The following is a 24,716-nucleotide window of genomic DNA, read 5'->3' as shown; positions in this document are numbered from 1 at the left end:
ATCACTCGATCACAGATGGTTGTTCTGTAAGAAGTGCGTTTCCCTGCTGTGTGGAGTAAAGAGGCCAACAGAGACTTTTACTCAAAAAGTGTCCGTATACAATTACTTATTTTTCTCATGTATAGTACTGCGTTGGTATCATATTATCATTTATTATAAAAGTCTTAAACTATACAAATATCCTTGTGTGAGTTTGTCGTCCCCACTGATGCACAGCGACCATGCATCTCTCTGCAGTGGATCCGGTGGCAGATGGAGGGCTGGCAGCGAAGGAGAGGTTCTGGTGCCAGAAGCCTGCTGAGTTCACACTGGACCGTCTCAACTGATTAGTCCCAACGCCCCGGCGCACAGCAGAGGCCTGTGTTAGCACTTTGGAGATTCGTGTCTGGAGTACAAAAGAGTGTGAAGGCTCTGGTTCCAAAACTAGATTGACACCATGTAACAAGTATTGATTCTTTGAAATCAAAATCTGATCAGAGAAAATATCAAATACTAATAAAAATAAGCTTTATTTTATTTGTTTATTTTTTATTTTCTTAGCAAAGTGCTTCACAAAAGGATAAAACAAGAATAAAGTAACAATTATATAAAATTCACACATAGAACAACATTGTGAATTAAACTCATAGCCATGACATTGATATTCATATAAGTTCATTTTTATTTAGATACTGCTATTATTGATATAAAATCATACTAATTTAGCCTGTGTCTAGTTCATTATTTGCATTTGCTGTCTCTTAAAATGAAATTCCCTGGTGAACTCATAGTGATTTGATTGGAGTAAATAGAAGACATGGGTAGATGTAAGGTAAACACCACAGCTGAAAAGAAAAACAGTAGTGCCACCTACTGACACTGTAGGTTCATTAACAGACAACACAAGGAAAGGTACTTTACAGAGCACAAACCACAGGTGCTAAACATGTCACCAAAATAAAAATTTTGACATAAGAATTTGAGGACTGTACTAAAATCTTTATGGTGAGGGGTGGGTCTTATATTCTATATGAAAATATATATATAATAAATAAGGCCATGACACTAATTTTACAAGTGCGCTACAAAACAAAACAAAGTGTAATACAAATATAATAACCACAAAAACATTTGAGTACAAATGTAGAATTTATTAAGTTATCAGAATAATATAAACCGTACTTTTCTTCAGCTACTACAATCACCATGTTCTTAATGTTTCTCTTTTATTTGCACTTCAGTACCATCAGAGTTAAAAGACAAGTCTGCTGATAATGTGTATTTTTCTTATAGTCATGAACAAACTACACTTTGGTTGCTTTTTGCTTTCCCTGAGATATGTTGACAATAGGAAAACTATAGAGTCACACCAGCTTTTTTCTGTATACTGGAAACTTCATTGAAGCTACATCATGCGTGAAGTATTCAAATCCAACATGCCAAGTTTTTATGGCAGCATCATTTCGTCTTGTGTCTTAGAAAATTCATTATAAAATACATACAACAAAAAAATCCTTGAAAAATATATATAAAAATTCAACGGGTTTGGACATTGTTTCTGCACTCCACAAGTATGTAAAGACGTATAAAGGAAACAAAATTAATGCAAGTTAAAAAAAAAACTTTCCAAAAACACACACAGCATATATACATTTATATAGCTATACACATATCTTGATGATCCCATTAAATATTCAAAAGGCCTGTATCAAAACAATGGTTTGGAAAATTGTCGACTGTAGCTGGTGAAAAAGCAAAACCATATGATCAGGCTTGGCTCATATTTTATACTGCTGAGAGGGTAAAAGGGAGGCGTGAGGTTTTGCTCTTTGGTTTAAAAATTTCAAACAGAAGAAGCAGAATAAATAAAGTCTGATAAAATTAAAAAAAAATATATACAGGTATATAATTTTAAAAGCCTGCGTGAAACTAAAACGCTATCTGAATCCTGCTCAGATTTAAAGCAAACACAGAAAATATTAAGTTAAAGATTAAGATAAAACCAATTATGGAGAACTGTAAAAGTAAGTTAGAGAATTTTAAATCCAAACGCTCCACGAGAGCTCAGCCAACTCCTCCCGTCTTGTCCTTCCAGCTTCCTGGGTGTGGTGGCGGGAGGTTGACACTGGATGGCGCCGTTGGGTGCCTTCTCCTCTCTAACGGGTCTGCGTCGTAGATGTGCATGATGTTGTTGTTGCCGTTCTGAAATCCAGTTACGTTGCTGAGGTGTATGTAGACCTGACGTGCCAAGGGAGGATCGCAGGGGAAAGGGACGGGGCTGGAAAACTGACGCTGCAGATACAAAAATAATAAAAGAGTTCAAAGTTGTTTTTCTGTATAAAAGAGTCCAACACTAGAACATAGCACTAAAAATGTGTGCTAAACTATCTGTCCGTCACATTCTTGTGAAGATCATAATTCAGAAATGCCTGAAGGGAATTTCATTACATCTGGCACAAACATCCACTTGGACTCAAGGATGAACTCATTCGAATTTGGTGGCCAAAGGTCAAAGGTCAACGTCACTGTGACCTCAAAAAACACATCTTTGGCCATAACTCAAGAATTCATACGCTAATTATGGCAAAATTGAACACAAATGTTTATAAGGATAAAATGGTGAATTTCATATCCTTAAGGTCAAAGGTCAACTTAGCTATGACATCATAATTTTCTGCAGAAACACTTTACTGGCCATTATTCAACACTGTAACTGAGGAACAGAAGACGAACAGGAGATTGTGACAAAATTTGATACTTTTCAAACATCAGGACCCTATTGTTTGCATTTAAGAATTTGATTGGATGTGTTGTACCACGTTGTCTTTTCTTTTTCTTTGCATTGATTTCATTTGCAATCAATGTCTAAGCACCTTCATTGTCTGAACCTGTCACTGTGGTGCTATATTCTTATTATTATAGGATTTCTTTGACGTACCTTGTTTACCAGCAACTGAACATCCTGCAGCAGAATTTTGTTTCCTTTTCAGCCAATTTCTTATTATTTTCTCCCTACTTATATATTCCTACATTAATATATTAGATTGTTAATGCAGTGAGACAAATAAAAAAAAACCCACCTGGTACTGTGAAGAGATGCCTCGCCTAAAAGCCGTTTGGGGATTGTCCGCCGCTCTGCTTGGAGGTGACCTCTTAGTCGAAGGAGGCGGTGGTGATGAACCAATGGGACATACAGAGGACACTTTCATTTTATCATAGTCTCTTGATGAGCGGGCCTGGTCAACATGGCACACCTTTGTATGTGGAGGTGCAGGCTGGTCTGAAAGGGAACACACTTATGTTAAAACACATGCCAGCATGGATGATTTCTTCGTCTGAAACATAAACTGAAAGTTTCTCTCCCCCTGTTTGTGGTGGAGTTTCTATGTAGCTTCAACACCAACTTCCCGTTTACCTTTGACTGTCGATGCTCTGTCTCTTAGATTTGCAGTCCAACCGCCAGCCATTTCCTGCAATAAAAACAAGTAGAAGTTCTGTTTGTTAGTGGTTGTATCAGTGGCCTAGCCGATATGATGACTCCTGCTGGGGAGTGGGTTTTAACCTGTAAGATAAAGATGTCGGAAACTGAAATTCTTTAAAATGATTAGGAATAGAGACTATAATTATTGACAAGATAGTTGACTCTCCTAAAGGGTTTAAATAGGCTCTAATTAAGAATTAAAGGTTTTAATGGGTTTTAGTTGTAGGTTGTATGGGCTAGACATATATGTCAATATATGAAATTGTTCCAATTTCTAATAGGTTTCATATACAGTATAATTCTTTACATATATGCATATGCAATTTTATATTATATGTAGATATATTTCATATATGGCAATTCAATATATGTACATTTACGTATGGGATCACCGATTGACCTTGATCCAAACTACATATTCTAAGCAAGGTTTTTAAATTTGCTATGTAAATTCCCCGAGTACAACAGGAAGTGATGCATGTAACATATCCCTGAGGCTGCAAAAAAACATGCGGCCTCTGCATGTGCAGAAACAGCACAGTATTGACCAATTTGTGGCATAAGAAAAAAAAATCACACAGACCACAGTGTGAGTCAGTTGACATTCATATTTCTGAAAAAGAAAAATGTTTTCTGTGCTAGAAAGAGCCCGAACAATGTGGCGACAGTCTGACTTTTCTTAACCTCACCTGAACTGGTGGACGTCCTGTCGGCACATGATCACAGATGTTCACAGCTTCAACTCCAGGATCCGCTGCAAATTGAACAACATGAAATGTGAAAACTGTTGCTGTTAAAATGAGATTTCAGGTTTCAGCAATCTTAATCCTGGTTTTAACAGACTCAATCATACTTTAGTCAAATAGAGTTTTGACCAAATCCTATCACTACCTTATGAGGAGCGTTGACATTGTCCTAGCGTTAAATGGAGTTGAAAGTTGTGGAAAGGCTAATAAGTGGACTTTTCTTTATGTTATCGAGAAAATGATTACAAAATATTACAAACTCCAAGCACCAAGAGTTAGAAGACAGTTAGGACTTGTTAGAAATTATCTAATACTTGCAGAGTTAGATGAGCAGATTTATACCACTTTCTTGTCTGTATGCTAAATATGAAGCTAAACCTGGTCAGACCTGGCGGTTTTTCATTTAACTCCCAGGAAGAAAAGTCATGAAAAAAAATCATATTCAAAAGTTTAATAAGAAAACAAACCTGAAGCCTGAGTGATATGAACTCCTTGAACCTGCTCAATCATTCTTTCTTCTTCTCCTTCGTCCTGGAAAGAGGAACAGTGAATCAGGCAGTGGCGTGAGTTAACAATAAAAATAGTGATTTGCTGTGTCATGTCAAAAATTTACAGCCTTTCAGTGTCATGTGTTTTTGAGAGATTTGAGATTTGATACTTACCAGCTTCTTCAGCACTTCATGGACAGCATCATTAATTCCATGTTTGTGCATCTTGTACAGGTCCTCTGTTACAGTTGTACACTCTGCCAACAACATAAAGTATGAAGTATGAAGTAGAACTGTATCTGTAAGATTCTAGCGGCAGTTACGTATTTTTTAGCGCGTAAACAAGGTAGTTTTCCTACCACATGAGGAGGGCCTTTGGCTGAGTCTTGCCTCCCAGCATTTAATCATGAGCTCCATCAACCCTGTCAACCCTGCACGCCCTGCAGCCTGGCTCCTGATCTCTTCCAGCGATGGACGGTCTCCCTGGGGGATGCGAAACCGCACGATGCTGGACATTGCATCTGCATTCAAGGAAAGATTAAAAAGGGTATTAGAAGTTTGCGACACTATGTCCTTTTTGAAAATGTACCCAAAAATATTTTAAGACTTTTCATGGATGCTTATTTTCCAGTACTTCTTTATATTTACATTAAAGCTGCACTCATCAATATCTTTATATTAACAATAGATTAGATAACAAAGTGTACAACAAACACACTCTGATAAACCCAATGTCCAGCACCAAATGGCAGGTAGACAAATTTACTGACTAGCTGGTGAACATTTGGCAGCATTGTATTTTTATTTTAATTTTATCTAAACATTCTATACTTTGGCGCCCCCTGGTGGTGCTAAACTGAAGCTGTTTTTTTTTTTACTTAATTAATCAATTATCAAAATATTTATATTATAATCCTACACATGCTAGCTTTAAAGTAACAGCCAGGAGTGATGTGCGGGAGGGGCGGAGTTGATGGCAACACTGGCTCAGGCTCAGCCTGATATAATCTAAAACTGGACAACATTTATTTTGGTTATTCTCTCTTTTGTTAAGAGCCAAGAAAAGAAAGAGTAGGTGTGGTTGCACATGTGAATTCCCGCCATTCTTGCAACGTGCGTCATCGTGCAAAAAATAACTTACGTCTCAAATAAGAAAAACAAAGAGCAAGACAGAAGGTGTCAGACAATGATGGACAGGCAGTTTAAAGAAACGTAATTGTCACTTACTTGCGTATGGTTGCTTCCCTGTGACGATGGACCACAGCAGTATACCATAGCTGAAAGAGAGGCAGAGAGGATGACACACCATTATATAACAACGATCACGCCCAGGTTGGTTGTAATACTTTGTTTTTATCCAGTCAGTGACATCGATAAAAGAAAAAGCGCTAAGCATTTCTGTGCAGTTTGTCACATGAGGAAGTTACCTAACTACCTGGAAATTTGAATGATGCAGTAAATGCTTGGAACCAGTTTCCCTTAATATACTGCTGCTGCCAAGACTGAACCTGTGTTTAACAAGTGTTAATAGTGTAGAAAGTGTATGCTTTAGCTTTAATTTCTACAAAGATAAAAATCAACACTTAGTAACACTGTTAAGTTAGATCACCCTTGTGAAAAATATGCAGATTACTCTGTTATTCTTGTTACTTCATCCTTTTTGTATCTTCCCAAGAGTAAAACCTGTCACTCTAAAATTAGGTGGTGCTATTACTTCTTATGTGACAAGTTCGATGCCCTTGTACCTGTAGATGTCAGAGGCTCGTGTAGGGCTGTAGGATATGTCAAAAGCCTCTGGTGGCATGTAGCTGATCGTCCCTCCTTCCTCTTCGCTGTCCTTCTTCGAAGCTCGGGAGACACTGTTGTAAAACCTTGCAAGGCCAAAATCTGTAAGCTGGAGAGAAAGGAGGAACAGAGAAGAAAATCAGCACAGAGAGGAAGGAAGTGCTTGCTGAGAAGTTAGAGAGCAAAAGTTGCAGTGACAACACAAAAATGGCAGACTGTTTCAACGGCAACGGTATTTTACAAAGACCTGGCCTTCTCTTGAAAGCCACGGACTCACCTTTGCCTCGAGATGGAAGTCCAGCAGCACGTTGCTGGGCTTCAGGTCCAGGTGGAGCAGGGCAGGGGAGAGGCTGTGGAGGAAGTTTATACCCAGAGCCACTTGGTGAGCCAGTCTGAAGACCAGCGGCCATGGTGGAGCTCCACATAAGGTTTCCTGTTAGGGAACAAGAGAACAGCAGTGAGGTGCATACTCTCTTTCTACTATATACAGATACTGTATATATATATATATATATATATAAGTATATAAGTTGATGTAAGTAGCAAGTAGGTAGCTATTTGTTTGATGACTTCATTTTCTTCATTTTGAGTATCACTCACGTTCAAGACACTTTAAACTCTGGCATAACAACACTTTATTCAGAAGCCTATTAATAATGGATTAAATTCATAAAAGCCAGTTTTAAGTATTAGTTTTTGTATTTATAGACTTTATATCTGTATTTTCAGGTGATGATGGTGGTAGATGAAAAGCTTAAGTGATTATAATTCACCCTATTGGGGTCATGAGCGCATGTTCCAAATCTCATGTCAATCCATCCAGTAGTTGTTGAGACATTTTACTAAAAAGCAAAAATGTCAACCTCAAACAAATCAGGGGATTCACACTCATGGGACCATGAATGTCTACCAAAATTTGTGTCAAACCATTAAGTAGATGTGGAGATATTCCAGTATTTTAAGTTTTTTACTTACAGCTGGTGCTAGATAAAAACTCAGATGATAATCAAAATGATCTGGATTCATCCTCTTGGGACCATGAACATTTTTACCAAAGTTCATGGCAATCTATGCAATACCTGTCAGACATTTTACTTTTAAAAAAACAAACATTAATGTCATGGTGGCGATAGAGGAAAAGACGAGGGGTCACTAAAATCAGCAGGATTCATCCTCTGGGGAACATAAAGGTCACTACAACGTTTCATGTCAATCCATCCAATAGTTGTTGAGATATTTCAGCCTGGACCAAAGTAGCGGATCAACCATGCAGGTTACCTGTAGGGAGGCCAGCGACCCTCTCTCCATGAACTCCATGACCAGACCGAGGTGTGCCGTCGGCCCAGCGTTGGGCAGTCGCCCCTGGAAGACCCCGAGGACCTGAATAACATGTGGGTTTCTTCCTCGATTCATCATGTCCACCTCACGCAGCAAAGATGAACTGCTCCTGTGAGTGTGTATTGTGTTTGTGCTGTCAGTAATCCCCTCTTCTTTTGATTGCAGCAAACAGAAGATCTTTGTAAACTACTCACCCGTCATCGTGATGAAGGAGCTTAATGGCCACATCGCAGCACAACCGATGATGCCTGGCTTTGTAGATTTGTCCAAACCCCCCGGAGCCAATCACCTTCCAGCCCCCGAGGTTGGACTCTCCAATCAACTCTGAAGCTGAATAGCTGGACAGTGCCATATTCACTGGAGGAGGAGAGATTATTCAAGGTAATGACATTCTAAAGTTGTGATATTTTTAAAGTAAGTTTATCTTAGTATAAGAAATTAAAGGCTGTATAGATTCCTGAGGTTCCTGTACTGATGACAATAATCTTGAACTGTCTATGAAAATGTCAGAGTCTGTGGTGATACCTTCCTATTGTTTGCTTTGTAACCAATAGATTTACTTATAAAACCGGACATTTTGGCTTGATAAGTGACTTAAATAACATATAACATCGTCATCGTCTTTTCTCTTCAACTTTGGATTTAAAAATCCTTCCTTCGACTCATCTACCCTTCAAAGGTGTCATGTAGCTCTTTGTATTTGTTCGCCGCATTTCAGGAAGTAAACCAGAGACCATCTTGCTCTAAGCCCCCGTCAACATGTTGGCAATCTAACCCATGAGTTGTCATGGGTCGGACCACACCCAATATTAAAACTTTGCCTTTATCATGATATCAGCAACACACTGTGACTGTATGGTGTCCACAGACAGACAGACAGACAGACAGACAGACAGACAGGCAGACAGGCAGACAGGCAGACAGAGAGACGTAGTCTATAAACGCCTGGTAAGTAGGCTACTCAAAACTCAAAAACATCTCTGTGGTAGTTCCCGTTAATGAAGGAGTCTCTTTGATCACATTTTGCCATGGTGACACACAAACAGGTTCTCAAGGTGAAAACAGTATCAGTCCAACAATAAATTAAGAAAATAATAAAAGAACAATGAAAAAAAAGGAGCCACAGTTGATGAAAGCAGGTTATGGCAGTATTTCTTCTTCTGTCTGTTCTGACTCTTAACTCGCCAAAAACAAAAAAAGGACACACGTCTTCAGAGGAGCTGTAGTTTTTCCCTTTTACTTTATTTATTATTTTCCCCAGTTTTAAATGCACAAAGGTTTCATATCTCACACAGGAGCACATGCTGTAGCTCCTACAACCAACTACATCGACAGATACACCTACACAGACTACAGGAAACCATGTTTTTTTCAGAGTGGACAAAATAATAAAAACACCTGTAAACTACAGCAGTCCTGCCACGATAGTTAACTCTAGTTTTTAGAAGTTTTCTTGATCCATACTGTCTTGATCCAACTCTAACTAAGTTTGTGTTGTTGTATTGCATTGTGTAACATTAAATAATAAGCTACCTGCTTTTTCTAGACCCCCCTGAACACTAAACACTTCCCATGTTGGTTTTAAAGCTCAAACGATAATGTCTAAATCACTGAAGCGTGACATATGAATAACAACATAACATTAAAGGTAGAAAGTACCTCGAAGTACAACAATTTCCGGATGAAATAAATACCATAGACACTAAAAAACACTCATAAGAATAGCAAGGTGATTTTTCAAAAACAGGGGAACCACTCACCCGTAGGGATATAATCTTCTTCCTCATTATTCAAACATGTCGACGGAGGTAGAGTAAAAACCCTCCTGCTCATTCAGTGACTTTCTACTCGCAGCAGCAGCAGCAGCTCTTCTTGTTCCATCTAAACAGGAAAAAGCAGAAGTGATACCGTGCAGCCCAGATCCATCCCATAAATTTCTCTTTTACTTCTGCTTCTTTGCTGCTCGGCTAAAAAGTGCATGAGTGACAACCATGACAACAGCATTTTTTTTTATATATATATATATTTCTTTTTTTATTTAAAACTATTCCTCGTCTGATTTAATGGTTGAGTATGTGTGTGTATTTTTCTGGGTTTTTGGCGATAAGATAAGTCACGTTTATTTTAATGTCTCCACTCAGGGGAAGTTCAGTGTGGGTGTTAGTTGAGATAGTGACACTTTAAATACCTGCTGTTATGAGAAAGCTGATAATCAGATGTATGGAAGCTTTATTTAGTCCCAAACTCGCATTTTAAAAGAAAAGAGGCTCTGAATAATAAAAATAACAATTTTACAGCAATTTTTTAAATTTATTTCATGATTAAGTTAACCTTTAAGGTTATTGACTATGCCCTTGTTTTGATTACTTGTCCAGTTGGATTTAAATCAGGGCCACAATACGCGATGAAGTGTTTTTGAATCTCACGTCACAGGCACAAGCTTTTTCTGGCTAAAATGATTCTAATGTTTAACAAAAAAACAGTCTAGAGCAGATTTAAAAGATTATTTCATATTTCACCAGCAGAGGGCAGAGTCCTAAAATGACTAACAGGAAATGGGAGGTTTAGGTTTAGGTTTAGGCTGGATCATCAACAGGGCAAAGCCTTGAAGGCCCTGTCTGCACTGTCACAGTTAAACTGTGATTAATTGCAAATTTGTATAATAATAAGGATTGTTAATAAAAACTTAACTACAGAGACTATAGATACTGAATGTATAGATACATTTCAATTGTAAGGTGGCTCAAAATCTACTTTTAATATCTTTTAAATCCTAATTGTTTAATCAGAAAATTTAAAAAAACATAACTTTTCCATTATATTAATAGCAAATATAGCAAATATACTGACACACTCCAATCCTATGGTGTAATACCAAGAGGTGAGTGTTTTTTTTTTTATTTACAGTCACATGATAAGTGTGAGTGTGTGTGCGTGTACTGAAATTACATCACCACTGTAACTTCAGACTCAGGTTAAAGGGGAACTCCACTTATTCTGCCTACAGATGTCGGGGAGTGGGTGGCGCTGCGTCTCTGAGAAGAGACCCAGAGACCCCCGAGGGTCGGTCGGGGCTGCTGACTAAAAGGCTGAAGATGATAAAACTCTGTGAGTGTGGAGTGAGAAACAGGTGACTTCACCTGACCTCTGTAGGCCATTCCTCATGTAACTGCTTGAGACCGGAGGATCAAGGTGACATTAGCCACGACCTGCACACTCCGATGAGACAACTGTCAGCAGGTGAGGTGCGTTGTGGGTAATGTATGCATCAGGTTTGGACAAGAAACCATAAAATAGACGATTTCTCTGGTTCTGCTGCATTGACTTTGATACTTTCTTGTTTTAAAGGTCCACTGTGAGTTAATGCTAAACCAGTGGAGGCTTCTTTTAAACACACACACATAATTGTTTACCTGTTGTTTAGATAAATAAGCTGGTGTGAAATTTTAGTAATTAAATGCAGTATTTGTTGGGGACTATTTTCAGCCATGGATTAATAGGTCTTGGTGAGTGTCTGAAGCAGCGGCATGGTGAATGTGTTCATGTTCACTGTAACGAAATAACAATGTGTGGCTTATTGAAGCCTTTTAGGACAACAGTGGAGCTCTTTGATCTACACAGACAATACTTTACGAGGTAGAACCAATTCATTGATCTGGTTTTGGTGTTTATGACTTTGTTGACAATAAAGAAAATTGTCAGATTTATCGTTTAAATGACACCCTTTGAAAATCCAGTTTACCCCCCCCCCCCCCCCCCCCCCTCACCCGCCCTCTCGCCCCAAACAAAGTAAGACAGGATGTATTGAAGGAGGTGACGTCTCTCTTCCTGTTTAAGGCAGACTCCTTATCTTCAGGCTACATCAAGTCAGACAGATTCTGAAACCGTTTTGTAAATAGAAAAAAAAAACCTGAATATCTGAATAGATAAATCTCTACTGGACTGGGAGATATTGAGAGAGCAATGCGGAGTGTTACACACAGTCTGCTGTATAACCGTGTGTGTCCTTGAGTCAACCAGCAGTTTTTTAAAAAAAGACAGAAAAACCCCGCATGTGACGTCAGTGGAAATCCCCTCTAGCTCCAGTTTGAGCAAAAGTCAATAAAACATTTTATAAAACATATTTTAAAATATAAAAGCTGTAAAATTTGAATCTACATTTTTTTTTTGAGCGATATGATCATTTGCTATAATTTATGTTTAAATAAAATGCACAGAAACCCTGAAAAAAAAAATGTTTTGATTCATGAAAATACATTTTCACGTGGTGTAAGAGTCCAAAGACGCATGTGGGGGGTTTATAGGCTGACTAAGAAATATGCGACGGTATTACATAAACAACATGACCTTCGCACCCAGCTACACGATTCCGCCCTGCCTTTGCGATAAACTGCGTGTGTGCGTATGTGTGTGTTTCGTTTAGTTTCGGTTTTGTCTTGGGGTTTCCATGGGTGTAATGATGTCCAGCTCCGCCGCAGGAGGAGCAGCAGCAGCAGCAGCAGCAGCAGCAGCAGCAGCAGGAGGCTTCTTCCTTCCTGGTCGCAGCAGCGGCGGCGTTGTTCGGTCACTTTCCGTCCCTCTCCCTCCGCGGAGCGATTACTTTGTAACGTTACGCGGCGTGAAATGTTGAACTTTGATACTGGTACATGTTGTTGTTGTTGTTGTTGTTGTTGTTTTTGCGGGATTGCGGAAGACTGAAGCGAGCTGCGCTGCCTCTGGAAACGAAACTTTGAAGTCGACCTCACGTAAGAAAACGATAAAGAAAGATGATATTTTACGCTTTTAATGCTTTTTTTTTTTTTTTAAAAACACAAACTGTCTGCTATTCTAAACTAAACGGCGGAGTGTCTCTATTTCCTGCTCTGTTTCTGACAACAACACATTCAGTGTCTCTATTTACACTGAGATAAACGTTTCACAATACTGAGACTATCGCCAAATTATACTCCACAGGCCGTGTTTGGACGCTTCTAATATATTTTTCTTATGTCTTTTTTGGAGATTAAACTGATTTATATGTGTTTGGGGGACTCGCAGTAGCAAAAATATATATATATTATGTGAGTCTGCTAAAGTAGCTGTTGTACTGCACTGCCCGGCCCAGTGAAACAAGTTAGAGATCATATGCCAGTATATTAATAATAGGCTGCAAGCAGGGAGGCACACCGCGGCCTACTTTACGTGTTGGAGTTTGCAAAGGTATGCACATCAGGTGTTTGAATTATTTCCATTACACTTCTACTGCCCTATAAGTTATTATCCTGCTACTCTACTATATTATCATGACAGGTATAGTTATTTTTCAAAATAAGATTATACATGTGATGCACCTTTTAAAATACAAGTGTAAACCACTGTTTTATTGTTTATTGTTTATAAAGCAACAGCTGCTCTTCTTGTGGTCTGTATTCAAATGCTGTACATTACTGTGCAGAAGCTTAAGGCACTGAAAGTACAGTGAGGAAGCTAAAATAAAGACATAAATAGTTTTTATTTATCACTTATTTTCATAGAAAGTGCAGTAAACCATGCAGGTGTCATGACATCTGCTGCAGGGCTCCTTGTTTCTTCTTTTCTCTGAAGATACAGTAGTTCTTTATGACTCTGGCTGTGTGTTCGCAGAATGAATTACGGGCCGATCATACGCCTCCATCATGGTGTTACATGATGGATAAGGATCTAAACATCTAATGTGCCTGAAAGTTCTGCACAGCGTTGCACATACTGTATAGTCAGCATTGCACACACACTTCTTACAGTAAATGAGGAAGTTACAACATACAACATTAGATCCAACAAAAAATTACTTCAAACATATACAAAACACACATGCAATGAGCACAATTTTCATATAAGTAGTATTAGTACTGGTAAGTAGGTTTCATAACGTTCATATAAACATAACCCCCCAAAAAAACAAACAAACACAAAAAATCACAGGCTTATTTATTTTTCAGGCCTTCACAACCTTTGTGACCCTTTGTGACCCCTGTGACCTTTGTCATGTCTGTGAGCTGTTCAACCAAAGAGAAAGTTTCCCTCTGAATTTCTCTGGTGGTTTTATTGCGAGTAGAAGAGGTAAAACTCTCCAATACTTCACAGTAAAACATAAATATGAGAGAGTTTTTAATTTTTTTGTTTTTTTTAATGAATATACAATTGTGTAGCAAAGCTGTTGTTTTTCTTCTGTCCTTCCCCGCTCAAAGTGCGAGATATACAGAACATGCGTATTGTATGCTCATTTTACTCATTTTATAAAGACATACAGTGATTTGAAAAGTATGTGCAGAAATACTTACAGTTATTCAGATTCAAACAACTTTATTTATCCTAAGAAGAGCAGTACCTTTGCAGCTTACCCAGTCCATACACACAGCTTTAAAACTCACAGGAAAAGTAGTTATATGTCAGAGGCAACGAATCGGCATACTTGAGTCAATGCAAGGAACAACAACCAGCCATAAGGAAAATATATAAGAATAACAAGTAAAATGGATAAAATGACACATTATGTTACAGTTTGTATCGTAAATATATAATATAAATACATAAATGACTGATTTTAAAAAATGTAAATTTAAATATATAATTTAAAAAGAGCATTTTATTGTACATGATGGAAGCAGGGCTGTATTATCAACTTGGCAAAGTGTGCAACTACAAGACCCGTCAACTTCTTTGTAATTATACTCAAAGTCTATAATATCTCAGTCGATATCTTCAGTGATAACTGTTAAACACTATAGAATGTAGAGGTCCTTCCTTGAATACGTGCACGGGTTTACCGATCTGAATCGGGAGCACGACAGCTTCCGTACCGCCGACCCATGCTGTTAGTGAGCGCCACACTGTCACACCTTGAAACAGAAAGAAAAAACAAAACACAAATCACATCCACGCAAAAGAAAACAAGCTACAAGTGTGGAAGCGGGTGTTTTTTGTGCATTATACAGTCTGTGCTTTGTTTCTAACAACGGGGAAGAAGATGTGGAAATTACACCAGGGCTCCTCGGGACTTGCGGTTGATATTAGAGCTGCGATTGTTACTGGATTCATTGATTGACAGAAACATTATTCTAAAATTAAATCATTGTTTAAGTAATTTTTAAAGCAAAATCAATATTTGTTTTTGGTAGCCTTTTAAATTTGATGTTTTGATTCTTTTCTTTGTCGCTTTTCTTACAGTAAACTGAATATCTTTGGATTTTGGATGTTTGATTTGAAAGTTTTAGGAAGTTATTTGTCACTATTTTGTAGACAACATGATTAATTTAATTTCCAAAATGGACGATTAAATAGTTTAATTTCATCTCTTGTAATTATGTTATAGCGTTGATTAAAATACCAGCCGTCACACAGTTTATGTTCTTGTCACCAAAGTGTCTAAACTCATTCTAACAGATTCTTAAAATGTGTTTTTCGCAGTATGTTCGACTGATACAGGAACGAGGGATGGACGGTGAGAGAAGCGATGGAGGAGGAGGAGTTGGTGGAGAACCTGAGGTGGAGGATGAGTTCACGTGTGCTGGGATGCTGCGGGGATCTCTGGCCACCCTGCACGGCACCGTGGAGCGGATATTCATGGTGACGTTCGGGATCGGGGCGGATGATTTGCCGCACGGCAACAACGGGCAGATTTGGCTGAAACTACGAGGGCAGAGCAACAATGTGAAAGCTGCCAAAGTAAGGCGTATTTCTTAGCTCTTTACTACACTATTAGTCAAGAGATGAGTCATTTCTTTGGGTTACGTTGCTCAACAAATTGTGGCCACATTGCTAGAACCATTTAAAATGACTTATCCTTACCAGCCCTATTTTATACTTACTCTTCCTTTTCCTTTATTACTGTATTTTTTGTTTGTTTTACATTACTCCTGATTCTTTATTAGTTAGTAAACCTTGATTTGTAAAAGTTGCCGTATCACTAAAGTCGTGTTGTTGTTCCTGATAGTGTCGAGTCTGCAGTTCCTCAGAAGTGACTCATCCAGGGTTTTTAAATGTTGATTAATACCTGTCTGTTGAGTTTCAGTCCAATGCAGTCAGAGTGATTGACAACAAAAGATGAAAATCACTTCTGGTAACTCATAACCAAAAGTAGGCGACTACAAACTGAACTGCAAAGTTTTGTTTTTGGTCACAACAATGGCTGTAGCTCTGCTGAGTAACATCACTCATGCAGTAATAAAACAATACATACCAGTAATCACATGGTACACGCACATATTGACTACAACCATATGCAGGTCTACTTCCTGTAACAATCACTGCATTTCTTTTTAGTTGTTTGTTTTGTCTGTATTTGTGGTCGTGTTGCACTTTTTTTGTGTTCATGTCGCATCTCTTTGTGGCTGCTGCGGTGACTTCGTGACTCTTTGTGCTTGTTTTGTCTCTGTGGGCTCATCTTGTCTCTCTTTGTGGTCATTTTGTGCATATTTATTGGTGGATTTGAGGGTCTTTGTGGTTGCTTTATTCCTTTTCGCAGCGGCTTTGCATCTCTTTGGGGATTTGTCTCTTATTGGTCCTTTTTGCTTCTTCTTGTGCTCATTTTGTGTCCCGCTGTAGTAACCCTTCTGTTTACATCAGCTGTTCGACCATCTTCAGTTACACTTTTACAAACTTGGTCCTCCACCTCACAAAATCACCAGTCAAGGGCCACTTACTCACTTGTTCCGGAGCTTCTGACCACATCACATGGTCTTCAGTGGCAGATGGACTTTGCTCAGTTGTCATGGAAGTGTAGAATATTAAGCTTTTCATTATAATACCAATAAAAATATAGAATGATAAAGAGTTGGAACATCTGAGCAAACTGAAGATCAAGTGATACGGTTAAGAGCTCCAGAACAACAAATGGACATTGAGATTGTTTTGTGATATTATATGATGAACTTTGATGACCATAAACTAATGTTTTTCTTTCCTAAAACAGGGACATAATATTTAGATCTTGTCCACTAATACTGTACTTTCACCTCCTGTACCATAGTAGTTTAACAACACAGTAATGATGGTAAATATTTCCACCCTGTAGTTATTTGTGAAAGGAGTCGTGAACCAGGAGGAGCAGCAGGAGGTTTCCTACCCCGGGTTCCTTCACTGTGTCTTCTGTGGAGCCAGAGGCCTGTTCATGAACTGCCTGATGAAAAGCACCTCAGCACATATACTGGTAAGTGGTGGATTTTGGATCTTTCTCTAGATTGTGTTCATACCATTTAGATTTAAGACGAGACAAGGCTCCTAAATTCTCATATCCTCCCTATAACATGATTTTCTCTTCTATGTATAGCACTCTGATGAATTATTACTCACCTCCTGCTTTGTACAAATCCCCCATCAGCACTAACCACTGGGTACTTCATACTTAGAGTGCCATCTATGACTATAACGGAATAATGATATTGACTAACGATGTGATATGTTGGGATTACATTCTTGTTATTCCTGAAAAAAATTACATTATTAGTCAATATCATTGTTACATCATCAGCTACATCCTTTATGAAGTAACAGCTGCCGCGTAATGTAAAACCGTGATGTTGTCACTGGGAATTTTTTTTTTATTATTAAGATGTGTTGTGACAATGTAAATATAGTACTCAGGGAAATTTTGTTACCTTTTTACAACTTCCCTTTTCACTATTAGCTGCTATTTTTCTACTACTACTTCAAATTCCTTAGAAATCCCTTATCAAAGTGTTTTTACCCCTTTATAGAAAAAAGGGTGTGATTACCGAAGGGTTTTTATAAACTTGTACCTGATCAGTTCCTCAGACTCTGTGTATCACGTTGTTAGAGTTTTCATTGACAGTATAAGAATGGAGGTGAGTGGTAAAAGTAGAAGTAAAGTAACAATATTGATATGTAATAAGAGAGTTAAAAGACTTTATTTTGCTGACATTAAGACAACTAAGAGTGATGTCTTTCTGCTTCCCTCTCACCAAACCAGGTTGGCTCTCCGGGATCCCTGCTTATATCAGGTCTGGCGGAGCCGGTGGTGCGAGCCTACTCCCTTATTACCGATCTGGTGGATAGATATGAGGGCACACAGTCCAAACGCTCTGAGATCGGGGACAGAGGCTGCGGTGAGTCCCTGGATTCACGCCGGGCCTTCAAAACTCTGGTTGAGAAATGGGAGGACAGGCACACCCTGGATCTTCTGGTGCTTCCAGGGTCTGTGAAGGAAATCTTGCTGGACTTGGTAAAAGAATCGGGATCTGTATCGAGCCCGAAGGCGGCAGCGACAGACAGAAACGAATCGGAGGACAGATGGGACAAACCCTCTGCCATTACGCACACGCTCCCTGAGCCCTCCAACACTAATGATCAGTGGGTTGAAGGGATGACTGCAGGTTCAGGAAAAGACATTGCAGCCGCATTTGCAGGCGCCCGGGGGAGAGCAGAGGGTGCTGAGGAAAGACTGACACATTCTCCACAGGAGGTAGGAGAGGAGGGGCAGCCAGAGAGGAGGGAAACAGTAGGTAACAAAGAAGAAGACGGGCCTGAAGGGGAGGAAGAACAGGAGCGGAAATTGTCGATGGGAAACAAGGAGTTTTGGCTTCTTTTGAAGTTCTTCACAGCCATGGGGTACACAGACGATGTCGTGAAACGAGTACTTGCCCGAACGGGACCTAAAGAGGCCTCACAGATATTGGACTTGGTTCAACAGGAGCAGGATCGCAGCGACCGGGAGCAGATGACTCAAGGTGGCGCAGAGCCAAAACATAAAGATGGTGTCATGCCGAATAAGAGCGAGAGGAACCGACCCTGCGAGACGGAGCACAGGGAGGCCGAAGAAGCAGCAGGAGGAGATAAGGCGATAAGGTGTAATGGGGAGGTGGGAGAAGTTCGTGAAGGAGAGGGGCATGGAGCGGCAGGATGCACAAAACACTTTGAGGGAGGTAGTGCACAGGAAAAGGAGGAAGGACACGAGGAAGACTTCGTCCTGGGAGTGTTGAAGAAAGCTGCAGCCAGCTGTGGGTACACCGAACACAAAGTGGCCAAAGTCTACAACATGTTGCCCGATCGATCCACCCACCAGCTGCTCCTGGAGCTGCAGAGAGAGGGGAGCAAAGAGACAGACTTCAGGGAGGGTCCAAGAGAGATGGATGATGTGGTGCTGGAGAAAGACGGACCAAAATTTGGACCACCAGAGGACAAAGAAAAGAGAGAATCCGATGATGAAGGATGGGTAGAACTGCCCAACTTAACTGCTGTTGCAGAGGCAGATTTGTTTCCTTGGATTGATAAACCCCAGCCGGCAAAGCGACACCAGCCTTCAAAGTCACATATTCCACGCCAGATCATCCTGCCTGAAGTCAAAGGACCACCCGTGCCTATTTATCCCACATCCCTAGATCCCCCACCCAATTTCCCAACTCACAAACAGTATGACCAAATCATGTACTGGCCCAATCCATCCACCTCAAAACAAAGTCATTCAACTCACACCAAGGTCTTAAATCCAAAGCCCCAATCCTCCAACTCTGTAAAACAAACACTTCAAGCCCCTCAGCCCAACATCTTCCTCAGGAACGACTCGTCTCCCACCCGATGGAGGGAAAGACGGGGTTTCACGCCTTCTTCTTCAGTGGTGGTGACAGGCGAGCAGCGTTTCCTGGAGGGACTGCAGACGCCGTTTGAACTCAAGCTCGCAGACAAGCCGGGAGCCCCAAAACTGAGGGCGATCATCATTGACGGGAGCAACGTGGCCATGAGGTGGGAATTACAACAAAGAGAGGGGAAGTCGTGTCGTACACGCTCTCTAATGTGTGTGTCTTAATAGGTTTATTTTAAATGGGGTTAATATGGGATGGACATTTAAGTTGTGTTTCCCATTTGCTCTTTGAGGAAAAGTACACGGTTTAATATAAAGGATTGTTCTGACATTTAAAAAAATATTTAATCCAGGATGGGTGATAATCTGTCCATTCATTTACATATTATGTTGCCCTTGATTCTGGAAATGTTATTTAAATTAATTAATTAATGTTAATTGGGAAGCAGCTCCACTGAAACTTTAGTCTGTTGGTTGATGAGCTCTCTCCAAGCTGCTGACTGGATTCTTCCAAAGATTGTTTGTGAGTGAAGAGACGCATCACTGTTGTGTTGTTATAAAACTCCACACGTTTTCCACAGTCACGGTTTGGGTCACTTCTTCTCCTGTCGAGGAATCGCTCTTGCCATCCAGCATTTCTGGGACAGAGGCCATCGTCACATCTGCGCTCTCCTGCCACAGTGGAGACAGAAGAGCGACCCCCGGATCAAAGGTAACACTTCCTGTCCTTCATGTAGTATGTTTTAAACCTAATATTTTATATTATAGAAACTAAAAGTATTATAATAGTTTGCATGGTGTATACACCTTAAGGCTGCAACAATGAATTGATTTTGTGATTATTTAATTTTCAATCACAGTAAGTAAGTGCTTTGGTAACAAAATTGTCAGAAGTTATTATTTTTTTAAATGTTACAATTTCCAAAAACCCAAGCTGATATCTTTGAACATTTCTTTTTTGTTTGATCAACAGTCCAAACTGCAAAATCAATTTACAATCACATCAGACAAACACAGAAACAGCGAGTTCTCACATTTAAGAATCTGGAGCGAGGGAGCCGTTGGCATCTTTGCTTAAGAAAAGTGCTTAAACTTAAATTAATCAATTATCAAAATGGCTACAGAATAATTTTTCTATAGATCAGCTAATCGACTAATTGTATAATCAACAAATGTTTTCAGTTCAGTTCAGAACACAGACACACACATACACCTGTTTATTTAAATAGATCCCTACCTATTTGGTTGGAGCTAATTTATCTCCAGCTTTATCAATAAGTTGATCTCCTCCAGCTTTTTATTAAACATTGTGAATGCTATGGAAAACTGTTTCCAGTGTAGTTCTGGGTGACGCAGTAATCCCCTCATATTCTCTGTGAAGTACATATTGTGGTTTTAAAATGACAAATGCTTCTGTTCCTCCATGCATGTGTGCGTGTTCGTGCTCACTGGCTCGTGAGCGCGAGTTATACTGCTGCTTATATTTGATTCTGAGTCACATGTACGGGAAAAACAAATCTGAGCTGGGCCAATATGTGAGTGTGTGGGTGTGTGTTTTCCCTCCAGTGCAGACTAAACACAGTGTTGTTTGTTCTGCCTCTCAGAGCAGCACTATCTGACTGAGCTGCAGAAGCTGGGCCTGCTCTCCTACACCCCCTCCAGAGAGGTCCAGGGCAAGAGGATCAGCTCGTATGACGACAGGTAGCTGGGCTCCCGCCTAAATGATGAGATAAGATGTGTAATTGTCAGTACATGGTGTCTGTGTTGTAACAGCAGGAGGCAGAGGTTAGAGCAGAAAGTGAATAAACAGAAAGCTACTAGTTTCGATCACCGGCTTGTAAAATCTGTGTGAAAGTGAGAAACCCTCTCACCACCACTGGCTTCTGTCAATGTGCAGCTCCGGTGAAAGTGTCGAAACTGCTGTAGTCATAATTTTTACATAGTGATACAGTAGCATCTTTCAAATCATTCTGATTGCATTATTGTTTTGTTTGTTAAAACATGAAAAAAATCCAAATGAAGTTGGGGTACCGAACAATAATAACGATACTAATCTTCATAATATGCTGTTTTAGAAGTTAGTATACAAAAACATCAACATACTTTACCATTTCATGCTAATAGAAAATGATATTTGTAACGTTGGATGTCAGCTTTGGAAATCTACTGCCAATGGAAGTTCAGAAATAGAAACCCAAATGTTTTTCAAATAATGTAATACTTTTTTTGTTTGTTTGTTTTCCAAGATTTTTTTGGGGCCGTTTCACCACTACCCACAAGTTATTTTAATTTTTTGCAGCTGTGAGCAGCAGTTTTCCTTTGTGCATTGCATTGTGGGAGAGTAATGTGCATCAACAGCACACTTGAAAGTACACAATCTGTCTGGTTTGATTACACCGTCCTTTGTCTGCTGAGAGTCACCCGTAGGTTGTCAGGTGTTGGGAAGGGGCAGTTGCGTTGAGACTACCACTGTGGGGCGCCAAAGTCTTGAAAACACGTTTAGCTTCTTCTCCAGTTTGCTTTTATATCTCTCTTCTCTTCTCGCCCCTTGTTTCCTCAGATTCATGCTGCAGCACGCGCAAAAGACGGACGGAGTGATCGTAACTAACGACAACCTGAGGGACCTCTCAGACGAGACCCATGTGTGGAGGGACATCATCAAAAAGAGGTAGAAAAGGACTGCACATAATGAGAGGGTGGAGAGGGTGGATGGTCTTCTTCTTCTGTATGTAGTCCCAAAGGTTAAACAACGGTCATGGCATGTCATCAAAGAGACCTGTGGACCCCCCGCCCCCCACCCCCACCCCCGAGCCATTAGCAGTCATTTGTTAATCCACTCTTATCTTCTCCCCTCTTCAAAAAGCTTTGATCTGTCTTTAGATGTAAACATGCCACACCAGACCAGGTTTGGTGTTCTGGTCAGAGCAGCAAATGTCTTCACAACTGATTTACTGCTGTGAGAACTGAACTCAGAGTCTTAAGTCTTGAAGCTGGAGTCAATAATTGGGGGTTTGTCTGGAATCCATCACACCTCAGATGTGTTCGTCCTGTGTTCTGCTCAGAGACCTCCATCATTTGTAGATGTTTCCTTGGGCTTTGGGAAACCTGGATGTCACAATTTTCTGACATTATGTTAACTGACTAATCGATTAATTGAGACTATAATCGACAGATTCATCAATAGTAAAAGTTATCATTGGTTGCAGCCTGGTTTTGGATTGAGCATTGCGCTCAGATACTGTTGCAGTCTCCAGTATCAACATGAATGAATTCAGATAAAGATAAAGATATTTTATAGAGCTGAGGTTTCACTCTCCTGTATGAAAGCTCATTACAGTGCTCTGATCTCATCCTCAGACTACTTCAGTACACGTTTGTTGGGGATCATTTCATGGTGCCGGACGACCCCCTCGGGAGAGGAGGGCCTCACCTGGATGACTTTCTACGTTCAGAGCACAGGTATTAACCACACACACACACACACACACACACACACACACACACACACACACACACATTGTATTCCTCCATGTTGTAGTTATAATGCATGTGTATTTGCATATTTTAATCTCAATCAAGAAAGACCCCCCCCCCCTCTATGTGATTAATGTCGTTTCATAACAAAATGTCTATATATTGCTGAAAGCTCTTTGAATTAAGTTCTTTGTTTCCTCTCAGGACTCCTGACCCAGGAAACCACTCTTTTGCCGGTGTAGCCACGCATTTCCCTTCCTCCAAACCTCCACGTTCCCAAACGGAGCTGCTTAGCTTCCGTGACCGAACGCTGGTTGGTGGTCCGGACCCGCCGAGCAGAGGGGGCCGGGGGAAAGGGAGAGGGCATGGGAGAGGGTGGGACGTGGGACACCAACACCGGCAGCATGGAGCTGCAGGTCCCGGACTGGGGTTCAGAGCTGAGAGGAGTCCAGAGGAAACAGCCCGCCTCAGAGAGCAGCTCTGTCAGGTGTTTCCAGATCAGGACAACATGGTGACGCTGGCGCTGCAGTGCCACTCAGCAGAGACAGACATCAACGTGCTGTCTGATCTGATCTTGGAGCAGCAGCAGGACTAGAAATCGTTCTCTGGGTTCATGCAGGCTTTTCTTAAGCTAGTCTATTGATCAAATATTATTTTCCTCCAAACCAACTACAGCAAATCATACTGGTTAATCAGTGCAAAGATCTTATAAATTATCAGATGAGTGGTGGAATTTTCTGTTGAAAGTCCAACACACATAATTTAAGTATGACGCTCACTGTTTCTCTCTTCTTTGCATACCTCCCTATAACAAGAGCCTAGAGACTGTACTAAACATGACACATGATGTAAATCCTGTTTACTTGTTGTTAGAGACGGACCAGTTTTGCTAGTGTCGGACCCTACTCGACCAGTTTTTGTCTGTCCACTCTAAAACAACATCCTTGACTCTTGCTCATCCTTCAGTGGCCTCGACCCACCCACGCCGAACCCCTGACTTTTTACCTCTCGTCATCAGGTTGAAATATTGATATGTCCAGTAATATCAACCAAAAATACCTGCGAAACTAACAGCATTCCCATAAGCCTCTCCTGTAGGCTACGAACGCTATAGTCTTAGCATGCCAAACTAGCACATGAACACAGTAAACATTATACTTGCTAAACATCAACATGCTACTGATGCATACTGGTGTTAGCATTTAGCTCAAATACAACCTCACAAAGCCACTAGCAGACTCTTAAGTCTTATTTAATGTCTTTTTAAAAGCGCAACCGATGCATAATGACGGCAGCCATCTTCCTCAGGGTTGTTTTACTGGCCCTTATTAGGCGACCACACACCTCTTGAAAAAAGCGGTGTGCATCGGTTGTGTTTTTCATCATTTTCCCACTCTCTCTTTTGTACTTCACTATTGTTAGGCCCAGCACTGAGTTTAAGAAAAGAATTACATGTGCTTAAATGTGACATTTTTAAGAGAGGATTGCTATATTTGAAAAATTTTATTTTTAGACTTCAGATTTTATAGCTACCAGCTGGTTTACCATCGGGACCATCGGGTGTGAGGGGTGCCCAGGTGAAGTTTAGAATAAAATATTGTGTACCCTCAATTATATATTTTTAACTTATTTTAACCAGAGTGTGCCTAGATGAGGAATCTGAACTTCATGAGGGAAAACCGAACTAAAAGGTGAAAGCGAGTGAAATTTTCCTTGACATCTCTGTGACTGAAGATCAGATCCTCAATCCAACTTCTCAAATGCAATTTTAAACAAATTTTACCAATTGTGAAATACAATAATCATGTTTGTATTGTTTGTATTTGTATTTGTTCTGCTGGTTATTGTTTCATTAAATCGGTTTATGAAGA

General features: G+C 40.0%; 2 protein-coding genes across 4 annotated transcripts; one reads left to right on the top strand and one right to left on the bottom strand.

Moving 5' to 3' along the window:
- Positions 1 to 490: 490 nt before the first annotated feature.
- On the bottom strand, positions 491 to 9,699 carry ripk3 (receptor-interacting serine-threonine kinase 3). Its single transcript, XM_056369649.1, has 13 exons — positions 9,578 to 9,699; positions 8,012 to 8,174; positions 7,758 to 7,926; positions 6,757 to 6,912; positions 6,440 to 6,588; positions 5,922 to 5,971; positions 5,054 to 5,215; positions 4,869 to 4,951; positions 4,674 to 4,737; positions 4,150 to 4,214; positions 3,395 to 3,449; positions 3,060 to 3,259; positions 491 to 2,271 (listed from the first exon to the last, which is right to left on the bottom strand). The coding sequence occupies exons 1-13, from the start codon at positions 9,648 to 9,650 to the stop codon at positions 2,044 to 2,046; spliced, it is 1,617 nt and encodes a 538-aa protein (XP_056225624.1). The 5' UTR covers positions 9,651 to 9,699; the 3' UTR covers positions 491 to 2,043.
- A 1,167-nt stretch (positions 9,700 to 10,866) lies between these two features.
- Positions 10,867 to 24,716, top strand: khnyn (KH and NYN domain containing). Of its 3 annotated transcripts, none has more exons than XM_056369573.1 (9): positions 10,867 to 11,057; positions 15,243 to 15,500; positions 16,849 to 16,983; positions 17,764 to 19,532; positions 19,953 to 20,083; positions 20,976 to 21,072; positions 21,932 to 22,039; positions 22,729 to 22,830; positions 23,050 to 24,716. In XM_056369573.1, the coding sequence occupies exons 2-9, from the start codon at positions 15,270 to 15,272 to the stop codon at positions 23,438 to 23,440; spliced, it is 2,964 nt and encodes a 987-aa protein (XP_056225548.1). In that variant the 5' UTR covers positions 10,867 to 11,057; positions 15,243 to 15,269; the 3' UTR covers positions 23,441 to 24,716. The 3 variants fall into 3 exon arrangements, with proteins under 3 accessions (XP_056225548.1, XP_056225547.1, XP_056225549.1); XM_056369572.1 differs by lacking the exon at positions 10,867 to 11,057 and adding an exon at positions 12,166 to 12,562; XM_056369574.1 differs by lacking the exon at positions 10,867 to 11,057 and adding an exon at positions 12,653 to 13,016.

Source organism: Seriola aureovittata, chromosome 23 (genome assembly GCF_021018895.1).
Source record: "Seriola aureovittata isolate HTS-2021-v1 ecotype China chromosome 23, ASM2101889v1, whole genome shotgun sequence".
Lineage (NCBI taxonomy): Eukaryota > Metazoa > Chordata > Actinopteri > Carangiformes > Carangidae > Seriola > Seriola aureovittata.
This window is presented reverse-complemented; position numbering and strand designations above follow the sequence as displayed.

Coding starts and splice junctions, on each gene's coding strand:
- ripk3 (XM_056369649.1), bottom strand. CDS start 9,650: ATGAGCAGGAGGGTTTTTACTCTACCTCCGTCGACATGTTTGAATAAT. Junction 5,972..6,439: donor CGAGCCTCTGACATCTACAG/GTACAAGGGCAT, acceptor CCTCTCTTTCAG/CTATGGTATACTGCTGTGGT. Junction 4,215..4,673: donor TCATATCACTCAGGCTTCAG/GTTTGTTTTCTT, acceptor TTCAATTTGCAG/CGGATCCTGGAGTTGAAGCT.
- khnyn (XM_056369573.1), top strand. CDS start 15,270: ATGGACGGTGAGAGAAGCGATGGAGGAGGAGGAGTTGGTGGAGAACCT. Junction 15,501..16,848: donor ACAATGTGAAAGCTGCCAAA/GTAAGGCGTATT, acceptor TCCACCCTGTAG/TTATTTGTGAAAGGAGTCGT. Junction 21,073..21,931: donor ATCAGCTCGTATGACGACAG/GTAGCTGGGCTC, acceptor TTGTTTCCTCAG/ATTCATGCTGCAGCACGCGC.